This window comes from Ictalurus punctatus, chromosome 2 (genome assembly GCF_001660625.3).
Source record: "Ictalurus punctatus breed USDA103 chromosome 2, Coco_2.0, whole genome shotgun sequence".
NCBI classification, from domain to species: Eukaryota; Metazoa; Chordata; class Actinopteri; order Siluriformes; family Ictaluridae; genus Ictalurus; species Ictalurus punctatus.
This window is the reverse complement of record NC_030417.2, coordinates 9,023,092-9,042,689: the sequence shown is the minus strand read 5'-3', so window position 1 is coordinate 9,042,689 and position 19,598 is coordinate 9,023,092. Positions and strand designations below refer to the sequence as shown.

Genomic DNA, 19,598 nt, shown 5'->3' with positions numbered 1-19,598 from the left:
CGTGTAGCCTTATCTAAAGGTAAGGTGCGCACACACTGTTTTTCTGGTGCTCGTGTCCTTGATGTCGCTGCGCAGGTATCCGGGATCCTGAAAAAGGATGAGCGCATTGGAGCGGTTGTGCTGCACGTAGGGGACGAACGACACCAGGCTGCGGCAGACGAAGGTTCTGAAGAGGGACTTCTCCAGCCTGATCGAGACGGTACGAGGCAGATCACCCACCGCGAAGATCGTCTCCGGACCTCTTCCCACATACAGACGTGGAGCAGAAAAGATCAGTAGACTTCTAGCATTAAATGATTGGTTAGTCTCTTGGTGTAATGAGCAGAATCTGGTGTTTGTCAATAACTGGAATCTGTTCTGGGAGCGTCCTAGGTTGTTTCGTCCTGATGGCCTGCACCCCAGCAGCCTTGGAGCATAACTGCTGTCAGACAACATTTCCAAGGCGCTACACTCCAAGTGACTGCCTACCGTAAGTACATCTTCCAATAATAACAACATTCAGTATAATCAATGTTCAATTAAAAAATCGGCACCGGTAATACATACTGTAGAGAAGTGTCTGTTCCCTGAGCTATACAAATCTATAGAAAATCTCGGAAAGTCTATCTTTGTAACCTAATTAACATAAAATTAAATCATATTGAATGCACAGCCAGCACTTTTGATCTGAGGCTAGGACTATTAAACATTAGATCTCTTGCGTCTAAGGCTCTTATTGTTAACAACATCATTACTGATCAGGAATGTAATTTAATATGTTTAACAGAAACTTGGATTAAACCAAACGAGTACATAGCTTTAAATGAAGCGAGTCCTCCTGGATATAGTTATGTACATCAGCCTCGTTCAACTGGTAGAGGAGGAGGTGTTGGTCTCATCCATAAAAATCTAGTCGTCACACAAAAACCTAAGCATAAATTTAATTCTTTTGAAATTCTTTATACCAGTATAAGTTATGTAGCCACAAAAAATAAGTCAATTCCTCTAATTATTATTTACAGACCCCCAGGGCCATATACTGAATTTCTTAGTGAATTTGCAGACTTTGTCTCAAACCTGGTTGTGTCTGTAGGTAAAGCATTAATCGTCGGAGACTTTAATATTCATTTTGATAACCTGGAAGACCCTCTAAGATTAGCGGTTGTGTCCATCTTAGATGCAGTAGGGATTAATCAGAACATAATCGGGCCTACTCATAATGGTGGTCACACTCTTGACCTCATACTAACATACAGACTAAGTATAGAAAATATTATCATTTTTCCGCAGTCTGAAGTTGTCTCAGATCATTATCTTATCTCGTTCATAATACGAATTGATCATAATATTTCCACCTCGCCTCGCTACCGCGTAAAACGTACCTACACATCAGCTACTGCACCTAGCTTCATAAATAACCTCGCAGAAACATCAATTAGATTTGGATCACCGTCAGATCACATAGAACTCGATCAGGCGACTGAAAGCTTGGAGTCAACACTCCGCTACACGCTAGATAGAGTGGCTCCACTCAAAAGGAAAATAATTAGAGAAAAAAAATTAGCACCCTGGTATAACGATCAAACGCGAACCTTAAAACAGACAACTCGACAATTAGAACGTAAATGGCGTCAAAACAAACTGGTGATATTTCAAACAGCATGGAAGGAGAGCCTACTGAAATATAGGAAATCTCTTGGAGATGCTAGAAAAATCTATTTCTCCACCTTAATAGGAGACAACAAAAACAATTCTAGATTCCTTTTCAACACAGTAACAAAATTAACTAGGAATAAAACCACTACAGAGAGAAACACTCAATCACAATCATTACATAGCAGTGAAGATTTCATGAAATTTTTCATTGATAAGGTTGAAAATATTAGACGTGAAATACAGGCCATTAAATTAAAACCGGACAGTACTGTAACAAACCCATTACATGACAATGTAGCAATATCAGATCAATGTTTAGAGTGTTTTGCTCCGCTTAGAGAGACCGAACTAGCTACATTAATCTCTTCAGCCAATTCATCAACTTGCATACTAGATCCCGTACCTACATGTTTGTTTAAACAGATTTGTCCAGGAGTAATTGAACCACTTCTAAATATAATCAATTCTTCCCTAAGCACTGGCTATGTACCTAAATCACTTAAATTAGCAGTTATTAAACCCTTGATTAAAAAACCTGATCTTGACCCGTCTCAATTGTCCAGCTATAGACCTATATCAAATCTCCCCTTCGTCTCTAAGATTTTAGAAAAGGTTGTAGCAAAGCAGTTATGCTCATACTTAGATAGGAATAACATTCATGAAATGTATCAGTCAGGATTTAGACCTCATCATAGCACAGAGACAGCGTTAGTTAAAGTAGTAAATGACCTTCTACTGACCTACGATCAGGGTTGTGTCTCGCTGCTTGTGTTACTCGACCTTAGTGCAGCTTTTGATACTATAGATCACACTATTCTCCTTGATAGATTAGAAAATGTTGTTGGTATTAAGGGAACAGTCCTCTCCTGGCTCAGGTCTTATTTGACCGATCGTTATCAGTTCGTAGATGTAAATGGTGATTTCTCCATGCGTACTGAGGTTACTTTTGGAGTTCCACGGGGTTCTGTTTTAGGCCCACTGCTCTTTACTTTATATATGCTACCCCTAGGTCAAATTATTCGTAAACATAGAATTAGCTTTCACTGTTATGCTGATGATACACAGCTGTATGTTTCAGCGAAGCCAGAGGACAGACAGAAGCTTAGTAAAGTTGAGGATTGTGTAAAGGACATTAGACATTGGATGTTAACTAACTTCCTTCTACTTAATTCTGATAAAACAGAAATACTTTTATTAGGATCACGTGTAGCTAGACGTAATCTTTCTGATCACATGGTTACTTTGGATGGTCTTTCTGTTTCATCATGTGCAGCAGTTAAAGACCTTGGAGTGATTATTGACTCCAGCCTATCATTTGATGCTCATGTAGATAATATTACTAGGATAGTCTTCTTTCATCTCAGAAATATTTCTAAAATAAGAAACATATTGTCACTACATGATGCGGAAATACTAGTTCATGCATTCGTCACCTCTAGATTAGATTACTGTAATGCCTTACTGTCTGGATGTTCCAGTAGGAATATAAATAAGCTCCAGTTAGTCCAGAATGCAGCTGCTAGAGTCCTAACTAGAACTAGAAGATACGACCATATCACACCGATATTATCAATACTGCATTGGCTCCCAGTAAAATCTCGCATTAACTATAAAATACTTTTATTAACCTATAAAGCACTAAATGGTCTCGCGCCACAGTATCTAAGCGACCTTTTGGTTTTATATGATCCGCCACACCTACTTAGATCAAAAGATGCAGGCTATTTGACGGTACCTCGAATAGTGAAGGCTACAGCAGGGGGAAGAGCTTTCTCTTATAGAGCCCCACAGTTATGGAACAGTTTTCCTATTAGTGTTCGGGACTCTGACACAGTCTCAGTGTTTAAGTGTAGGCTTAAAACGTATTTGTTTACTCAAGCCTACCCTGACTAGATTCTGTTCTACTACTTCGCAGTCATAATTATCTTTTTTCTCCCTCTCTCCTTTCGCCGAGCCCCACACGAATTTATGGAGACACTAGAGATCCAGATCCTTTCTGCCTCTGGATGGAGCTCAAATCTTCTCCAATTCCAGACTGCTGGGACTACGGCTGCTCCTAACGCCATACAGACTTCATATAAATCCATAATGAACTTTTTCACACTAACTGTTGTTACCCAGATGAGGATGGGTTCCCTTCTGAGTCGGGTTCCTCTCAAGGTTTCTTCCTCTTAAAACATCTTAGGGAGTTTTTCCTTGCCACCGTTGCCACTCAGTGGCTTGCCCAGTTGGGATAAATTCGCACCTTTAATATCGGTATACCATGTTGATATTTCTGTAAAGCTGCTTTGAGACAATGTCTATTGTAAAAAGCGCTGTACAAATAAAATTGAATTGAATTGAAGTTATATAAACATGTGAAGTGTTTAGTAATGTAGTTTAGTTGGTGTTTGACTGTGAATTGTCTTGGCCTTTTTCTGAGTTTTCCTGTTTTGATGTAACATCTGATTGACATTTTGTCCCTTCATTGCTTTGTGATTATTTTTTTCTGGATATTATTTTGGAGTTTATGACCTGGGGAAAATGCATATTCACTTGATTTTCATAGCATGATAAATTGATTAAAACTTTGAAAGTTATAGAAGCTGTAAAAGAAAAAATATAATATGGGAAAAACATGTAGCAAAGCACATCCTGAGACACATGCTATGGTATGTACGGGGTGCTCATATGTTGGTCCTAATATCATGTTTATGTGTGTGAATTATGGTGAAGGATGTTTGAACCAATATGATGTATTGGTTAAAGAATGTTCTTTCCCAGAAAAAGGTAGTTTTAGCTTCAGACAGTTGGAAGAGAGAGAGAGAGAGCGAGAGAGAGAGCGAGAGCGAGAGAGCGCTATGCATGCAGTTTTTGGCTGACTGGAAGGCATTTGCTGAATGGCAGAGTGAGGCACATAAAAGAGAGAAAAAATGCCAGTCAGGACCCCCATCTGTTTCTCAGTGTGCTGGACTCCGCCCCACCATGACGCCTACAGCCAGTAAGAAGGGAGGAACCTGCAGTTTCAGAGGCACCTGCTTCAGACCATCAAAATCGGACAGAGAAGGGACAGTGCACTCCGTGGTAAATGCCACAATGCTAGAAGTGGCCAGAGAAGGAGGCCCTATGATAGTTCAGAGACCCTGGACATTGGAGGACATGAGGAGCAGCATGACGCATCTGTTGGCTCTCCGTGAAGTAGGAGGATGAAAGTTTGGGGAGGAACTTCAGATATTCTGCAGAGAATTCAGACCCACCACTCATGAACTATGACGACTGCTCATGGCAAAACTTGGCACATACTGGGTCAACCCACAATGGGATGATGAAGTCAACGCGAGGTACAGAACACAAATCACGGCGCTCCAGCAGAGGCTGACAAACACCTTTCTAATTCCTCTCCTTTCACACAGTTACCATGTATATCTCTTGCAGTTAAATCGTCCTGTGGTGTGACATCACATTAGGTTGATTATTCTTCTTTTTTATTTACAGTTGTGTAGTGTGCAGTATCCATTTGTGTTCATAGAAAACGTGTTATATTAGCAGTGTGGTCTATGTTCATGTCTTTGTTATCTTTCTGTAATGTGTAATGTTTGTAAGCCCAACAACGAGTCAAATTCCCTGTACCCTAGTGTACTGGATCACTGAATTCTGATTCTGATTCATTCTTATTCTGAATGTGTGTAATTCTGAATCTGATTCATTCTGATTCTGTTTCTGATCGATTCTGATTGATTTTTAATTGGCAATGAACACGTATTCTTTTATACTGTCCTCTACTGGTCAGGATACATTTTTGCACTTTTTTTTTTAACCAGAAGTCCTGTACTCATCTATTTGTTAAAGAATACGCATTACATATACAAGAGGAGAAAAAAACCAAAGTAAAAGGATTCAGCACTTCTGAATCATTGTTCCACTTAGCTCTTGTTTAGAAGTTTATAACGAGTGATACTGTAAATTTACTTTCTTTCGACAAGTCTCAAGGTTTAAAACAAGGTCTCAAGATATATAACATTAATGCGAGTGTATTGTTATGTAATGTAACTTTAATGCTAGTCAAAGTAACGTAACAATAACGCTAAGTCAGACAATGACTACAATTATGTTTACCTGCACATCAAATTCCGTTTAAGGTGGATACTCGGGTAATGCAGCCGTATTTCGAATACAATGTTTTTATGCATACAGGCATCGGAATACCTATGCTTACAGCTAAGCATCTGTTAGTACCCACAATTCCTTGTGGACTGAATATGTGCATATGTCTCCTTTCAGTGGATTTCCTGAATAAGGTGTTTACATGCAACAAATTTCCCATTAACAAATGCACACATACATAATATAAGAATAATAAAACTAATAGTATTTAGTATCATACAGATAATTCATTATTAAATTATTATATATTCTAAAATGACTAGTTTGGAAAATTAGAGTAAATAAATTTGTTGTGAACAGCGATATCTCCTAGTATCTTTTATTTGCTGTAGAAATTCAGAATGTAATGATTAATGATCAAGCACTGTGACACACACACACAATCAGATTAATGTAAACAAATATAGTGGATAAATCTGCAATGCAGAGCGATGGACTGAAGAAAACATTTATACAGTTTAGTGGGATGAAACAAACACTGTAAACTTTTTAGTCATGTGATCTGTATAATGGCTTGTTATACAAAAAAATTATCTACAAATGCCATTTTAGATGAGAAGCTCAAACATAAAGGATTTCATATTTTAATGATATTTTACACTTGGTGCATGTATGCTAGACTGGATGCAGTGCAGATGGACATTTGAAATTAAAAGAATCATACTCAACTGTATTATTTTTAATACAACATATATTCAGAAACAATGAAAAGTATGAACATATTAACATATGAAAAGTAAAAAAACACCACCAGTTTATTTTGGATCACAATCTCAAGTGTTGATCCGTAACAGTTGAGCATAAACCCAGCGTATAGAGGCTGATTGAATGTGGTGTGATCTCTGTGGAGGAGCTTATATATATTTATATGATATATTTATGTGGAGAGTGAGACAGTGTGTGTGTGAGCGCGTTTTTGTGTTTGTTTGTGAGGGCGCTTGTATTCATGTGTGTGTTTCTTTGTTTTTGTGTCTATGCTTTTGTGTGCGTGTCCGAGTGTGTTTGTGTTTCTGTGTGTGTGTCTGAGTTTGTGTTTTTTGTGTCTGTGCTTGTGAGCGTTTGTGCGTGTTTGTTTTCTGTGTGAATTTGTGTGTGTTTGTGTGTATGTCAGTTTGAGAGTGTGTGTGTTTAAATCAGAAACGTGTGTAGAACGGAAACGCATTGAATTATACATAAAACACTACACACATACTTATGGTTCACAAAATCTCACAGTATCAAACAACCAGTGGAGCGCGAACCCAGCGTATAGAGGCTGCGTGAATGTGGTGCAGACTCTGTGGAGGAGCGTCATCGGGTCAGAGACGCTGTAGAAGGACAGAGTTCCTGCAATGTGATCCACATACACTCCTATTCTGGAGGGTGCTGGAACTCCGAGATCAGTCTCAATGTTGTTGTGAAAGAAAGTGAGGGAATATAAACAAGAACACTGCAGACTCCAGGACTGACTATTGGCTCCAAACTTACACTCATTACCCCTTCCTTTCCTGCTGATGTCTTTATATGACACTGATATGTCCACACCATCACGGCGCCTCTCCACCTCCCAGTAACAGCGTCCACCCACACTCTCCTTACTCAACACCTGAGGCCTGTTGTCAAATCTCTCTGGAAGATCAAAGTAGTTCTGCCTTCTCTCACTGTACATCACTTCTCTCTTCGTCTCAGACAGAATGAGGTGATAATATGCTGAGTTGGGATCCAGAGTCAGATCACAGAAATCTAAACACATGACAAATGTGAACATCTTAGATATTAATCACAGGATATATTTATGTGGAGAGTGACACAGGGTGTGTGTGTGTGTGTGTGTGTGTGTGTGTGTGTGTGTGTGTGTGTGTGTGTGTTTGTGTATGTTTCATTATGTATTTGTGTGTCTCTCTGTTTCTGTGTCTATGCTTGTGTGTGTTTTGTATGCGTGTGTATTTGTGTGTGTGAGTGTGTGTTTTACACATACACTGCAGAAAATCTTCTCTGTTCTTTGGTTCTGACGGTAAAATGTTCTGAACTGCTGCAGCTTTGGAGACAGAAACAATATGGAGAAGGAAAAATCAGGTGGTGTAAATGACGGAAACAGTTTAAAGTGATAAAATTTGTGTCTGATGTTTAGTCAGCGTTTTATTTTAAAACACACATTCTCTAGGTGTGGAATTTAAATGAGATTTTTTCTTTCTGAATGACGGAGAAATAAACTTTATTAATAACATGAGCACGAGCAGAGAGCTGCTTTGGTAACTAATGACTACAGAATAAATGTTATGACTGAATAAATGTTATTCATATGACTTATAAACTCTGACTCTTTCTCTTTGTATCATAAATGTGTGTGTCCTCTGTGCTTTATTCATAGAATAGCTGAAAATAAAACAGAAGCATTTACATTATTAAGACATGAATAAAAAGTGTAACTGTATAAAATCATCTTTCCAGTAGACAGCAGCAATAACAGGAAGTTCACGTAATCATAGGAAATCATTTCTGTGTGTTTTTGGGAAATTTGATGTCTCTCTTTACCGTGCTGCAAAGAAAGTTAAGATTTCCCAGCAGGACAATTTCTCTCACCATGTTCTGATATTTTGATGAATTCCTCCTGGTAGAATTCCTCGAGTCTCTTTTTCAGATCAGAGAGAGATTTCCTCACTCCATCAAATGAGAGATGTTGATTGACAGTGATGCTGCGTGAGTACTCACGGAGATCAGACTTAGGCATAAAATTAGGAGAACAAATTACAGCTACAGTTACTTTAAAGTTTTTAAGTAAAATCTTACAGCAGGTTGTTTCCATATTAGAAAAGGTTTGAAGTGGAACAGTTTTAGACGTCTAAGAACCATTATTTATCCAATAAACCCATAACCTGTATATTTCACCTGGAAATGTGGATGTAGTGTACCTTTATTTCCTGGAGGAAGTGGAGGTGATCATCTGTGTGTGAAAGCTGCTCCAGCTCAGTGACTCTCCTCTGAAGGTCAGTGATCTCCTGCTCCAGTTGCTCCAGGAGTCGTTCAGCTCGACTCAGTTCAGCCTTCTCCTGAGTGCTGATCAGCTCCGTCACCTCTGAGTGCATCTTCTCCGTGGAGCTGATCATCTCAGTAAAGATCCTCTTACTGTCCTCCACTGCTGTCTGTGCACTGAGCTGTTAGGTGACACACGCACACGCACGTACAAGCTCATCTATCATCCCGTCTCTTACTGGGCCTCTAAATGACTCGTTATCCATGTTGTGTGTGTTTCTAGGAGCAACTCTGTCTCTGCTCACTGCTCACCTTTATAGTGTTCACAGCCTGTTACAGCTCCTGCACCTTCTTCTGCTTCTCCTGGATTCTCTGCTAGGAATCCAAAAATATAGGACTCTATAAAAATTGGGCTTGTGAGGGAAATTACTCATTTTCACTTTGTAATAATTTTGTTCATGTTCATCTGAGGATAATGCCTAAGAAAGCCATGTCATGTTACTGAGATCAATACAGAATGTTTATCTGCTTACAGAGACACAAACATGTTCTTCTGTTCAAGGTTCGTCTGTCCAAGATCCTAAAACAAAGCCTGTTTGAACTGCCTCAAACTGCTTCTTATCGGTACACAGAATTATGTCATGCCTTGCGTTTCATATATATAGTAGTGATTTAGTACAAGGGCTTCAGAGCGCTCTCATTATTCTATCCTGCTTTATTCTATCCTGTATTAACCATCTTTCTGTAATAAACCTTTTTACCTTCAGAGGACGAGTTTGCGGGTGTTGTCTAATTTCCACGACAATTTGGTGTCCCTGGGTGGGCTGCGTGAGTCTTTTCAGCTTTTCTAGACAAAAAGCAAACCCGAGGACGCTCGAGGAAAGTTTCACCCTGAAGTCCGTGTTAACACGCAGGCGGTTTGTCCTTTGTGGTGCAGAGTGAAAGACATATGCAGCCTTACCACTGACTGGTAGGAATCATCAAGAATTTAGAATTAGAATTCTATGAAGTCATCATGTATTGCTGTCTGTATGGAAGGGAGTCAATGATTTAGAATTCGAATTTTATGAAGTCGTTGTGTATTGCTGAGATAATAAATAAATAAATAAATAAATAAATAAATAAATAATAAGAACGGAAGAGAAAACGGTCCTACCAAATTGCTGTATGTGGACTCGTCCTCACAGATAAACTCTTTTACATTCTTAAGATTTGCTCTATTGAACCTATAAGTTATATGATTAATTGAAAGTCTAGAGATTTGGCACACATTTTGAACCTTTTCTGTCTGTGCACGAGAATGCATATTCACTTGATTTTTATAGCATGTTAAATTGATTAAAACTTTGAACGTTATAGAAGCTGTGAAAGAAAAAATATATAAATAAAAAATATGGGAAAAACATGGAGCAAAGCACATCCTATGACACATGCTATGGTATGTACAGGGTGCTTATATCCATCCCTCCATCCATCTTCTATACCGCTTTATCCTTTTCAGGGTCACGGGGAACCTGGAGCCTATCCCAGGGAGTGGGTGCTCATATGTTGATCCTAATATCATGTTTATGCGTGTGAATTATGGGGAAGGATGTTTGAATCAATATGATGTATGGGTTAAAGAATGTGCTTTCCTAGAAAAAGGTAGTTTTAGCCTCAGAGAGTTAGAAGAACTGAAACGTGTATATATATATGAGAGAGAGAGAAAGAGAGACCCCTAAAACAAAGAGCGAAGCACAGTTTTTGGCTGACTGGAAGGCATTTGCTGAATGGCAGAGCGAGGCACATAAAAGAGCGAAAAAATGTTAGGCAGGGCCCTCATCTGATTCTCAGTGTGACACACTGCACTCAAACACACATTCTCACACCAAGTGGTATCTAGTAGCCTGTGAAATCACGGACATGTAGTCTTTGGAGAAAATGTTGACAACACGGAAACTGTAATCTTAGGAGGACTGAACTTCATTAGTGCATACTATATAGCCACGTGACCAGGACAGATATTAGACGACGTGACTTTGCTACTGCACCTCTTAGGCCCCAAAGCTCTCTGACCACAGACTACTGTTGCAGACTAGACACAAATCATTAGATGTCGACCTGCACATCCACTAATACATACAAACCTATTCCTAATCGTACACCCTTCTCCTGGTATAGGTTGTACCTGTTAGTAAGCCCCGTCATAGAAATAATCTTTTCAAATCACTGGGACCGTTCCAGACAACACTGGGGGTCCGGGGATAGACCCTTAAGCTGGAAAGATAAACCAAAATGTGATACTGAAGTTTATTGGGTGGAAGACTTAATGATCAATCATGCCAGTCACATCCGTGCAGCAGAAAGAGTGCATGACGCGCACACTTTTACCCAAATTTGGTATTTAGCTGATCATGGTGACGGGATTAAGTGCTTAAGGCGACATGATTTCTATAGGTCCCACATAAGCCCACAAAGTTCTCTAGTAGACTATTGCTGCAAATTGGACGACAATTAGTGGTTAAAGGCCCCTATGCCAAGATATTGGACAACTCTGTAAACCGTTCTCTATCGCCTTTCGTCATCAGAATCATTGCCAACAGTACTCCCCACACAACGTCACACGTCCCCTCGTCACGCAGACACATAATGGTTATTCTATCATTGAACACATGTGGTCTGCGATACGCAACCCACCACAGACTAGCGAGATGGGGTTTGATTGGCTGAACTCAGTACTCGGGGGATGGGGCTCATGGATATTAACCGTCTGTCTACCAATAGGTGCAATAATTCTTCTTGTCTTGCTCATTTTGCCTTGTATTGTTTCTCTCATTCGGAGCAGTCTCTCACGCTAGTTGAAATCACTAATGACCAAACGCTGATGTTGACAAAGACCGATTACTATCCCTATGCTGACCAACCTGACTTGTATCCTAAACCTGACTGGGTATCAGATTCTCCCAGTGACACTGATGATGATGACCCATTGACATGAATTTCACAACTATTGTAAATATTCCTTTAACCATGACGATTCTCATTTCACCCTAAATGAGCTTGTTTGACTACAGGACACTTTATATCCGCAAAAACAGCATTAACGCCTTCATTATGTCTGTTTTATGTTGAATTCAGTTGAACTGTGAAAGGATTCTGAAGTTCTGATGTATTCACAGCATTGTAATTTCTCCGTTAATTTTAGTTATCATATTTTGTAATGATAAAATGGGGAAATGTGAGGGAAATGATTCATTTTTACTTTTTCAAACTTTATTTTGTTCTTGTTCATGTTCATCTAAGGATAATACCTAAGAAAGCCATGTCATGTCACTGAGATCAGTACAGAATGTTTATCTGCTTACAGAGACACAAACATGTTCTTCTGTTCAAGGTTCATCTGTCCAAGATCCTAAAACAAAGCCTGTTTGAACTGCCTCAAACTGCTTCTTATCGGTACACAGAATTATGTCATGCTCTGCGTTTCATATATATATAGTAGTGATTTAGTACAAGGGCTTCAGAGTGCTCTCATTATTCTATCCTGCTTTATTCTATCCTGTATTAACCATCTTTCTGTAATAAGCCTTTTTACCTTCAGAGGACGAGTTTGCGGGTGTTGTCTAATTTCCACGACAATTTGGTGTCCCTGGGTGGGCTGCGTGAGTCTTTTCAGCTTTTCTGGACAAAAAGCAAACCGAAGGACGCTCGAGGAAAGTTTCACCCTGAAGTCCGTGTTAACACGCAGGCGGTTTGTCCTTTGTGGTGCAGAGTGAAAGACCAATGTAGCCTTACCACTGACTGGTAGGAATCATCAAGAAATTAGAATTAGAATTTTATGAAGTCATTGTGTATTGCTGTCTGTATGGAAGGGAGTCAATGATATAAGAAACGTGTGTATTACACTGAGAAGTATTACATGGAGCGATTTCTTATAAGAAGTTCCAGGAACTTATATTGGTGTTTCTTAGATCACAGCTTCAAAACTAAGATATATACCAATGGGTACATATAGAGAGAGACATAATAAAGTTAAAAATATTTGCTAACGGAAAGAGTCCGTTTCGAGGAATAAATAAGTAAAGAGAGAACTTATTAAGAGGTGCAGTATTTTTGCAGCGGGCTATCATCAAGTGGCATGCCCCATTGACTCATTCTATCATATCAGCGGTACATGATATATTTGGCAAATTTAACACACAAGTAAATTCTACTGAGATAAAAAAAAAAAATAATAATAATAATAATAAATTATTATTTGCCACAATAAGTCCTAACACAGTACAAAACAGTCCTAACAAATTCCTAACAATCCTAACACTCATGGGGAAAACACAACGGGGAAAAGCAGCCATTGGGCGAAACGTAGTCACGTGACAAAGCATGTGATTAAATTGTTTTTAAAAAAGACAGCGGGACCATTTGTTCATTATGTTCCGACTGGCCTAATGAGAGATAGGGGTGACGGCAGAAGGAAGTGACGAATCAGGAAGTGACGAATCAGGAAGTGAGATGAGGTTTGAAGAAGATGGCGGGAGAGATAGGAGTGTATGGAACATAGTACGATCGAGAAAACGGAAAAAAAATGAAAAGAGAAGGTCTAACACAGAGGATACAGATAGCAAAGTGTTAGCTTAGCAACAAAACAGGAATTAGAATTTGGAACATGTGAGTGAGAAGGCGCATGGAGTGAACTCCTGAACATTTGATCTTTTAATCGTACCTTTCAGGCAACCTGAATCTTTTCTAAGACATTTGGTACGCTCCTTTTCCATTATTTGGTCTATAACTATAACCAGAAAGGAATTATGGCTTCGGAAACCTAAATCTTCACCGAGCACGACGAGTCATGGCGACAAGCTACCACTGGAAAATCTTTTGGAAAATCTCCGCAACACTTTAATAGCGGAGCTAACATCTACCATCGCAGTACAGGTGAAAGCAGCTATTGACTCCTCTCTGGCCCCAGTTGTTGCGTCTTTTGAGAGTTTTAAATCGGGTATTGAATCACAAGGACGGCGCATTGACGAGCTTGACCAGCACCTGAACGATTACAGTGACCGCATTGTAGCACTGGAACAGACGGTGCTAAAGCTAACATCAGCTAACAAACAACTCGCCGAGAAAGTTGAGGATTTGGAGTTGGGTGGGATGTTTTGTTGTTGTGTGTGGGGGAGGATGGAAGGGTTCATTTGATAACGTTATTTCTGATGTAAATGGTAGATATGTGATTGTGGAAGGGAAAATTTCACAAACGCCAGTAGTTTTGGTGAATGTATATGGATTTTGATAATGCTCCTTTTGCTCAGAATTAGTTGTCAAAGTTTCCTGCTTTGAACACACATCTCTTGATATTTGGGGGAGATTTAAACTGTGCTATTGACCCAGTTTTGGACAAATCTAGCGCTGTTGCAAAGGCTCCCTCTGCAATGGCAAAGGTGTTCTCTGAGTTTATGGTTCAGAATGGTTACATTGATCCGTGGAGGTATTTTATCCCCACAGTGAGAAAATATTCTTTTTTTTTTTCTCATGTACACAAATATTTTTCTCACATTGATTACTTTTTTATAAATAATTATCAAATTTCTCGGGTTGTAAATCTGCCAATTGTTATTTCAGGCCACGCTCCTAAGTCTTGACATTCTTTTATCTTCACATCGCGCCTTTCGCCAACCATGGAGGCTTAATTCTCTACTTTTATCTGATTCAGCATTTTGCAAGTATATTTCTACTTCGATAGATCCTTCTCACTAATCAAACTGATTCAGTCTCTTACTCTTTACTTTGGGAAACTCTAAAGGCCTTCTTAAGGGGACAGATAATCTCTTATTCTGCTCATGCCAATACGCAATGCAAGAATAAGAGAGTTATCTGATAATATTCGAACTATTGACGACCAATATGCTCTCAACCCAACCCCTGAGCTGCATAGGTACATAGGTAGTTGCATAGCTACAAAGGCTTAATTTGCAGGCAGAGTTTGATTTGTTAATGACAGGTGAGGCGGAGAGGCTGTTGTTACATACGCGTGGCAATTATGAATATGGAGATAAGGTCGGTCGGTGGCTCACCAATTGCGTAGCCGAGCGGCTTTGCGCTCTATTACTCAGATAATGCAGTCCAGTGGTGCATTAACCTCGGATCCTGTAGAAGTTAATTCAAATTTTAAAAGTTTTTAATCCTCTTTATACACAGCTGGGTCTCCTGACAATTCAGGTAACATGGACCATTTTCTTAGAAATTTTGATTTTCCCAGAGTTGACCCTTAATTGGCATCTGAACTTGACAGCCCCATCACCTTAGATGAGATCATCAACTCAATCAATTTATTACAAGCCTCCTCAATGTTGATGTCAAGATTTTAGCTAAACTTTTGCCCTCTCATTTAGAGGGGATTCTTCCTCGCATTATTTCAGAGGAGCAAACTGGATTTATAAAAGGACTGCATTCCTTTTCTAATATTCATACTCTACTTAGTATTTTGTATTGAAATACCTTTTTCGTTTGGAGGATTCCAATGTCTCGCAGTTAATATCACCCATTCCTATTCTGCATTAATGGCGGCGAATTTTACACCCTTAATTTCATACATGAAGTCAGCCTTTCAAAGATGGGCAGCTCTACCATTATCCCCTCTTGGTAGAGTAAACATGGTAAAAATGAACATTCTTCCAAAATTCCTCTACCTTTTTCAATCCATCCCTTTGTTTTTACCCAAATCTTTCTTTAAGAATATAGATCAATTAATCTTCTCTTTCATATGGGCAGGAAAAACTCCCAGGGTCTCCACATTTTCACTTCAAAAGAGTCAACTAAATGGTGGCCTTTCATTGCCCAATTTCATTTATTATTATTGGGCGGCTAATATAAAGAAACTGATGCTCTGGGTGCAGGCCCCCTCTCTTCCATGGTGCCACTTAGAAGCAAAGTCTTGTATTTCAACCTCCCTCCCTGCTGTGGTGTTCTCCTCCCTTCCTATAGCCCTTTCACAACACATGGATAATCCAATAGTATGTACCACTCTAAAAAAATTTCTATTAGATTCGCCGTCATTTTAAATCCATCTCGGCCTCAAATATGGCACCAATATGTAATAACCAACTTTTCTGAGTTGTTCTCATCATTCAGTCTGCCTCCGTCTCACCTATTCCGTTTCTTTCAAATTAGGCACTGTGTCTCCTCCCTGTTCGCTGGTTTTCCCTCCCTACCTACAAAGTCTGCATGGGAAGAGGTGTTCAAGCTGAATCCTCATAAGGGTGGCATTATCTCATAGATATATGCAACGATCTGGTCACAGGACGATTCGTACAATATCAAAACCATTAGTGCTTGGAAAGAGGAAATGGGAATGGAGCTTGAGGATGATTACTGGGGAAGAGCGTTAGATAATATACGTACCACCACGTCCTGTGCTAGACTTTAGTTTCATACAATTTAAAGTGGTCCACAGAGCTCACCTCTCTAGGAGTAAACTGTCTTAAATATATCCCAATGTTCCTGACATGAGTGAAAAATGCAAACTTTCACCCTGTAACCTGAGTCATATGTTTGCACTCTGTCCCAAACTGCAGAACTCTTTCTTTGAAACTATGTCCGACGTTCTTAAAATCAAATTGGATGTCTGTCCTTTAATTGCCATCTTTGGTGTTTCATCTCAGCATCAGCCTCTGAACCATAAACAAGCTAGTGTTGTAGCCTTTGCATCGTTACTTGCTCGGCGCAGAATATTGTTGTCTTGGACCTCTCCACAACCCTCCTCTATATCAGTCTGGTTTAAAGACTTCCTGTTCTTTTTAAAACTTGGAAAAATCAAGTACAACATCAGAGGCAGGGGTGACTCATTTTTGAATTGGCAACAATTCATTACCTACTTCAGTGATGTACACACCCTGGAGGTAGACGGTAAACACTAATCATCTTACCCTTTTTTTTTTGGTTATGGTTGTTGGATGTGGTGTTATAATGTGTAAAATGCAAATTTCCAATAAAAATTCTATGATGTCCAAAAAAGCTTTTTTTTTTTTTTTTTTACTTTGGATAAATTGGAGGTGAGTCTGCGCATAGTTTGAATTACTTCTTGTAGAGGCTTCAGGCTCAACGCGACACTGTGTAGGCTAAGCGGTACAGAAAATGGATGGATATGTCAAAATATTTTATGCAAACAGTAAAGGAGAAATCTTCACAATGTTAACCGATTCACTTCATTGTTTACTTTATAATTGATACTGCTTTTAGATAACTAAAAAATTTGAGCACTCTTTAGTTTGGTTTAGTTTAAACATTATCTATTAAAATGGAAGATTGTATTTGATGCTGACATAAAATAAATTCATACATAATTAGTTAACCATTCATGTATGTAAAGAAACATGAATTATATTCATGTCATAAAACCTACTTAGATAGTCCTCTTTAAAATCATCTTCCGCAATGGATTTCTTTTAAAGTAAGTTTTTCCTGGCCTTAGAATGTGCATTTTTTTTTTTTCTTCAATTGTATCTTTTGTTCAATAGTTCATTTGCCTTAAGTTGTGCCTTCTCTTCCATTCTAGCTAGCTAGGGTGATGTCCTTCTCACTAACCTAAAAATTAGCTCAAGTTGTCTGATATTTAGCCTGTTTCATATTTGTAGACATGACTAAGACCTGTAAGCCTGACGTGTACTGGTATGACATCGTGTGCAAGTATGCCCAAGGGAAGTACCAGTTCACAACAGGCAAGAAGCCAGGAGCAAAGAAGTGGAAGGATGCTTTGCACTGTATTGATAGTCTCACACAACCAGACCCGTATTTACGACTTCTTTGGGAAAAGAATCCCTTGCAAATACGGTTATCATAAGGTATGTAATAAAACATTATCATTTTACCTGCACTGGTGACCACTGCCATATAACTGTAATATTACTATATTTCTTCCAATATGAGCATCTTTCTGTTATGAAAATGTACATTATTTATGTTTGTATTGTGTCAATGAAAAAAAAAAAAGAATAATGTTGTTGAAACACTGGAAATATTTTCAGACCTATGGAAACACTAACACTTTTTCCAGTCTGCTCAACAGACAGGGTTAAGTCCAGGGAGTCAGCCATGCAGCCAGCCCCACAGACCAGTACAGCCATGCAGCAGGTCCCACAGACCAGTACAGGAAAGCAGCCAGTGCCACAGTCTAGTATAGGATTGCAGCATAGTGAAATGGGCATCGCTCTGCCAGAGTTGCAGGTTGAAGGTCAGGAGGATGAGACACATCCAGCTCAGCTGATCTCAGTTTAGACACTTCACACACCTCCAGCTGTCTTAATGTACATGTTGAGCCATTCAACTCATCATCCCAGGTAACATGACAATTTTTTTTATTTTCAGTCAGTAAAATTACCTAGGAAATTAATTTACAGGTGCTATGAATGAGTTGTTGCATGATTAATCCACAAGTAATCTTTTTTTATATTGACTTTTGAACACAGTCAAGTTTATAACCAAAGTTCTCTCTCTCACATGTTTACAAATAAATAATCTAGGAAACCAGCGTTGAGGGTGATGACTCTCACTTTCCTGACAGTGACATTGAGGACATTAACTCTGGTGTTCCTGGCCCATCAGCTCCAGTAAAGAGTCTAACACTTGATCATTTGTGCATTGTGAAGAAAAGTTCTGTGATAAACTATTCCTGGAATCAATTTTGTAATATAGGATTTGTTTTTTTGTGTCCATCTCCTTTTTCAGGATAGTCGGTGTGATTCAAGGGTTGTTTCTGGATGGGAGGCAGTGGATAACTTGGCAGGGTACCTTGTTGGTCTCAACCGCACTATAACGGCTCTGTCAACCACTGAGATATCTCAGATTTTGCGGTTGTATTCATGCCATTGACCAGTCTCCATATAAATATTCGCATAAATGCAAGAGTTATATTTACTTAAATGCCAGAGTTAAGAGTTTATAGTTATATTTATAAATACAAGAGACTTATAAATAACATGTTAATAGATGTTAGATCTGAGCTTTTGTAATAAAGAGGATTTGGGAAAACAAATGTGTAATTTTTCAGTATTCATTGTTAACAAAAAAGTTTCATATTAAGTGAAAAGTCTTTCATGTTGATCAAGTATTATTGGTATATCTGTTAGAGATGAGCTTGTGGTGAATTGAACTGTTACTGACATCCTGGAGAAAATGATCTAAAAACAAGTAATTAATATAATTTTTAACTGATATTAACTGTTTTTTTTTTTATTTTATTGTTTTATAAAACTGACAAATAACTGAATAGAAATGAACAATTAAAATAAAATTTTCACTCCCTCCCTCCTTCTCTCCAATTTCCCCCCATGCCTAGCAGTCCCTTCTGCCCTGTTTGACAGTTATTAATCAGTGTTTATAGCAGGAATGAATTTAGATCAATTAATATACCTTCACAGTTATTAATCAGTGTTTTGAGAAGCTAATGATCAACGTTAGAGTTCTCATGAACATAACTAATGGCTAACTTGTTGCTAATGCTACTCGCTGTTGTTGTAGTGCTGCAGTTTCAGTGTAAAATGGTGCATGTATGTTTGAAGTAACATAGAACCAACAGTTCTTCAGGCCTGTAACTGTAAAACTGAGGTTAAAGTAGCTTTTTTATGAGATTTACGTGCTCGTGGGCTATCATGGGAACTGGCTCATCAAAACTGGACAGGTGAAGATAAAAATAAATTTAAAAAAATGACCTGGTCTTTTTCCAGTCTTCAGCTGTCCTGTTTGTGTGAGTCTGTGCTTACGATAGCTTCAGACTCCTGTTCTTGACTGACAGGAGAGGAACCCGATGTGGTCTTCTGCTGCTGTAGCTCAAGCACCTCAGGGTTCAATGTGCTGTGTGTTCTGAAATGCTCTTTTGTTCAAAGAGTGATTGTCAC

The 19,598-nt window shown here is 38.8% G+C and overlaps 1 protein-coding gene and 1 long non-coding RNA gene across 6 annotated transcripts; one reads left to right on the top strand and one right to left on the bottom strand.

The window, feature by feature from the left end:
• Positions 1-6,059: 6,059 nt before the first annotated feature.
• Positions 6,060-12,499, bottom strand: LOC108274117 (tripartite motif-containing protein 16-like). 3 transcript variants are annotated; one of them, XM_047159595.2, is made up of 7 exons: positions 12,305-12,499; positions 9,492-9,697; positions 9,043-9,105; positions 8,670-8,912; positions 8,341-8,479; positions 7,736-7,795; positions 6,060-7,500 (listed from the first exon to the last, which is right to left on the bottom strand). In XM_047159595.2, the coding sequence occupies exons 4-7, from the start codon at positions 8,862-8,864 to the stop codon at positions 6,971-6,973; spliced, it is 924 nt and encodes a 307-aa protein (XP_047015551.1). In that variant the 5' UTR covers positions 8,865-8,912; positions 9,043-9,105; positions 9,492-9,697; positions 12,305-12,499; the 3' UTR covers positions 6,060-6,970. The 3 variants fall into 3 exon arrangements, with proteins under 3 accessions (XP_047015551.1, XP_047015554.1, XP_053543433.1); XM_047159598.2 differs by having other exon boundaries at positions 9,043-9,102; XM_053687458.1 differs by lacking the exon at positions 12,305-12,499 and having other exon boundaries at positions 9,492-9,747.
• Positions 12,500-13,174: 675 nt separating this feature from the next.
• LOC124628828 (uncharacterized) lies at positions 13,175-18,728 on the top strand. 3 transcript variants are annotated; one of them, XR_008398236.1, is made up of 4 exons: positions 13,175-13,644; positions 17,340-17,546; positions 17,759-18,311; positions 18,430-18,728. It is a non-coding gene; the product is annotated as an uncharacterized LOC124628828 (long non-coding RNA). The 3 variants fall into 3 exon arrangements; XR_006983539.2 differs by having other exon boundaries at positions 17,340-18,041; positions 18,225-18,311; XR_008398235.1 differs by having other exon boundaries at positions 17,340-18,311.
• Positions 18,729-19,598: the final 870 nt, after the last annotated feature.

Excerpts from the sequence above, each read along its gene's own strand:
- LOC108274117 (XM_047159595.2), bottom strand. The coding sequence starts at position 8,864 with ATGATCAGCTCCACGGAGAAGATGCACTCAGAGGTGACGGAGCTGATC. Across the intron at positions 8,480-8,669 it reads ACTTCCTCCAGGAAATAAAG|TCTGATCTCCGTGAGTACTC; the intron begins GTACACTACATC and ends TTTATGCCTAAG. Across the intron at positions 7,796-8,340 it reads CATCAAAATATCAGAACATG|CTGCAGCAGTTCAGAACATT; the intron begins GTGAGAGAAATT and ends CTGTCTCCAAAG.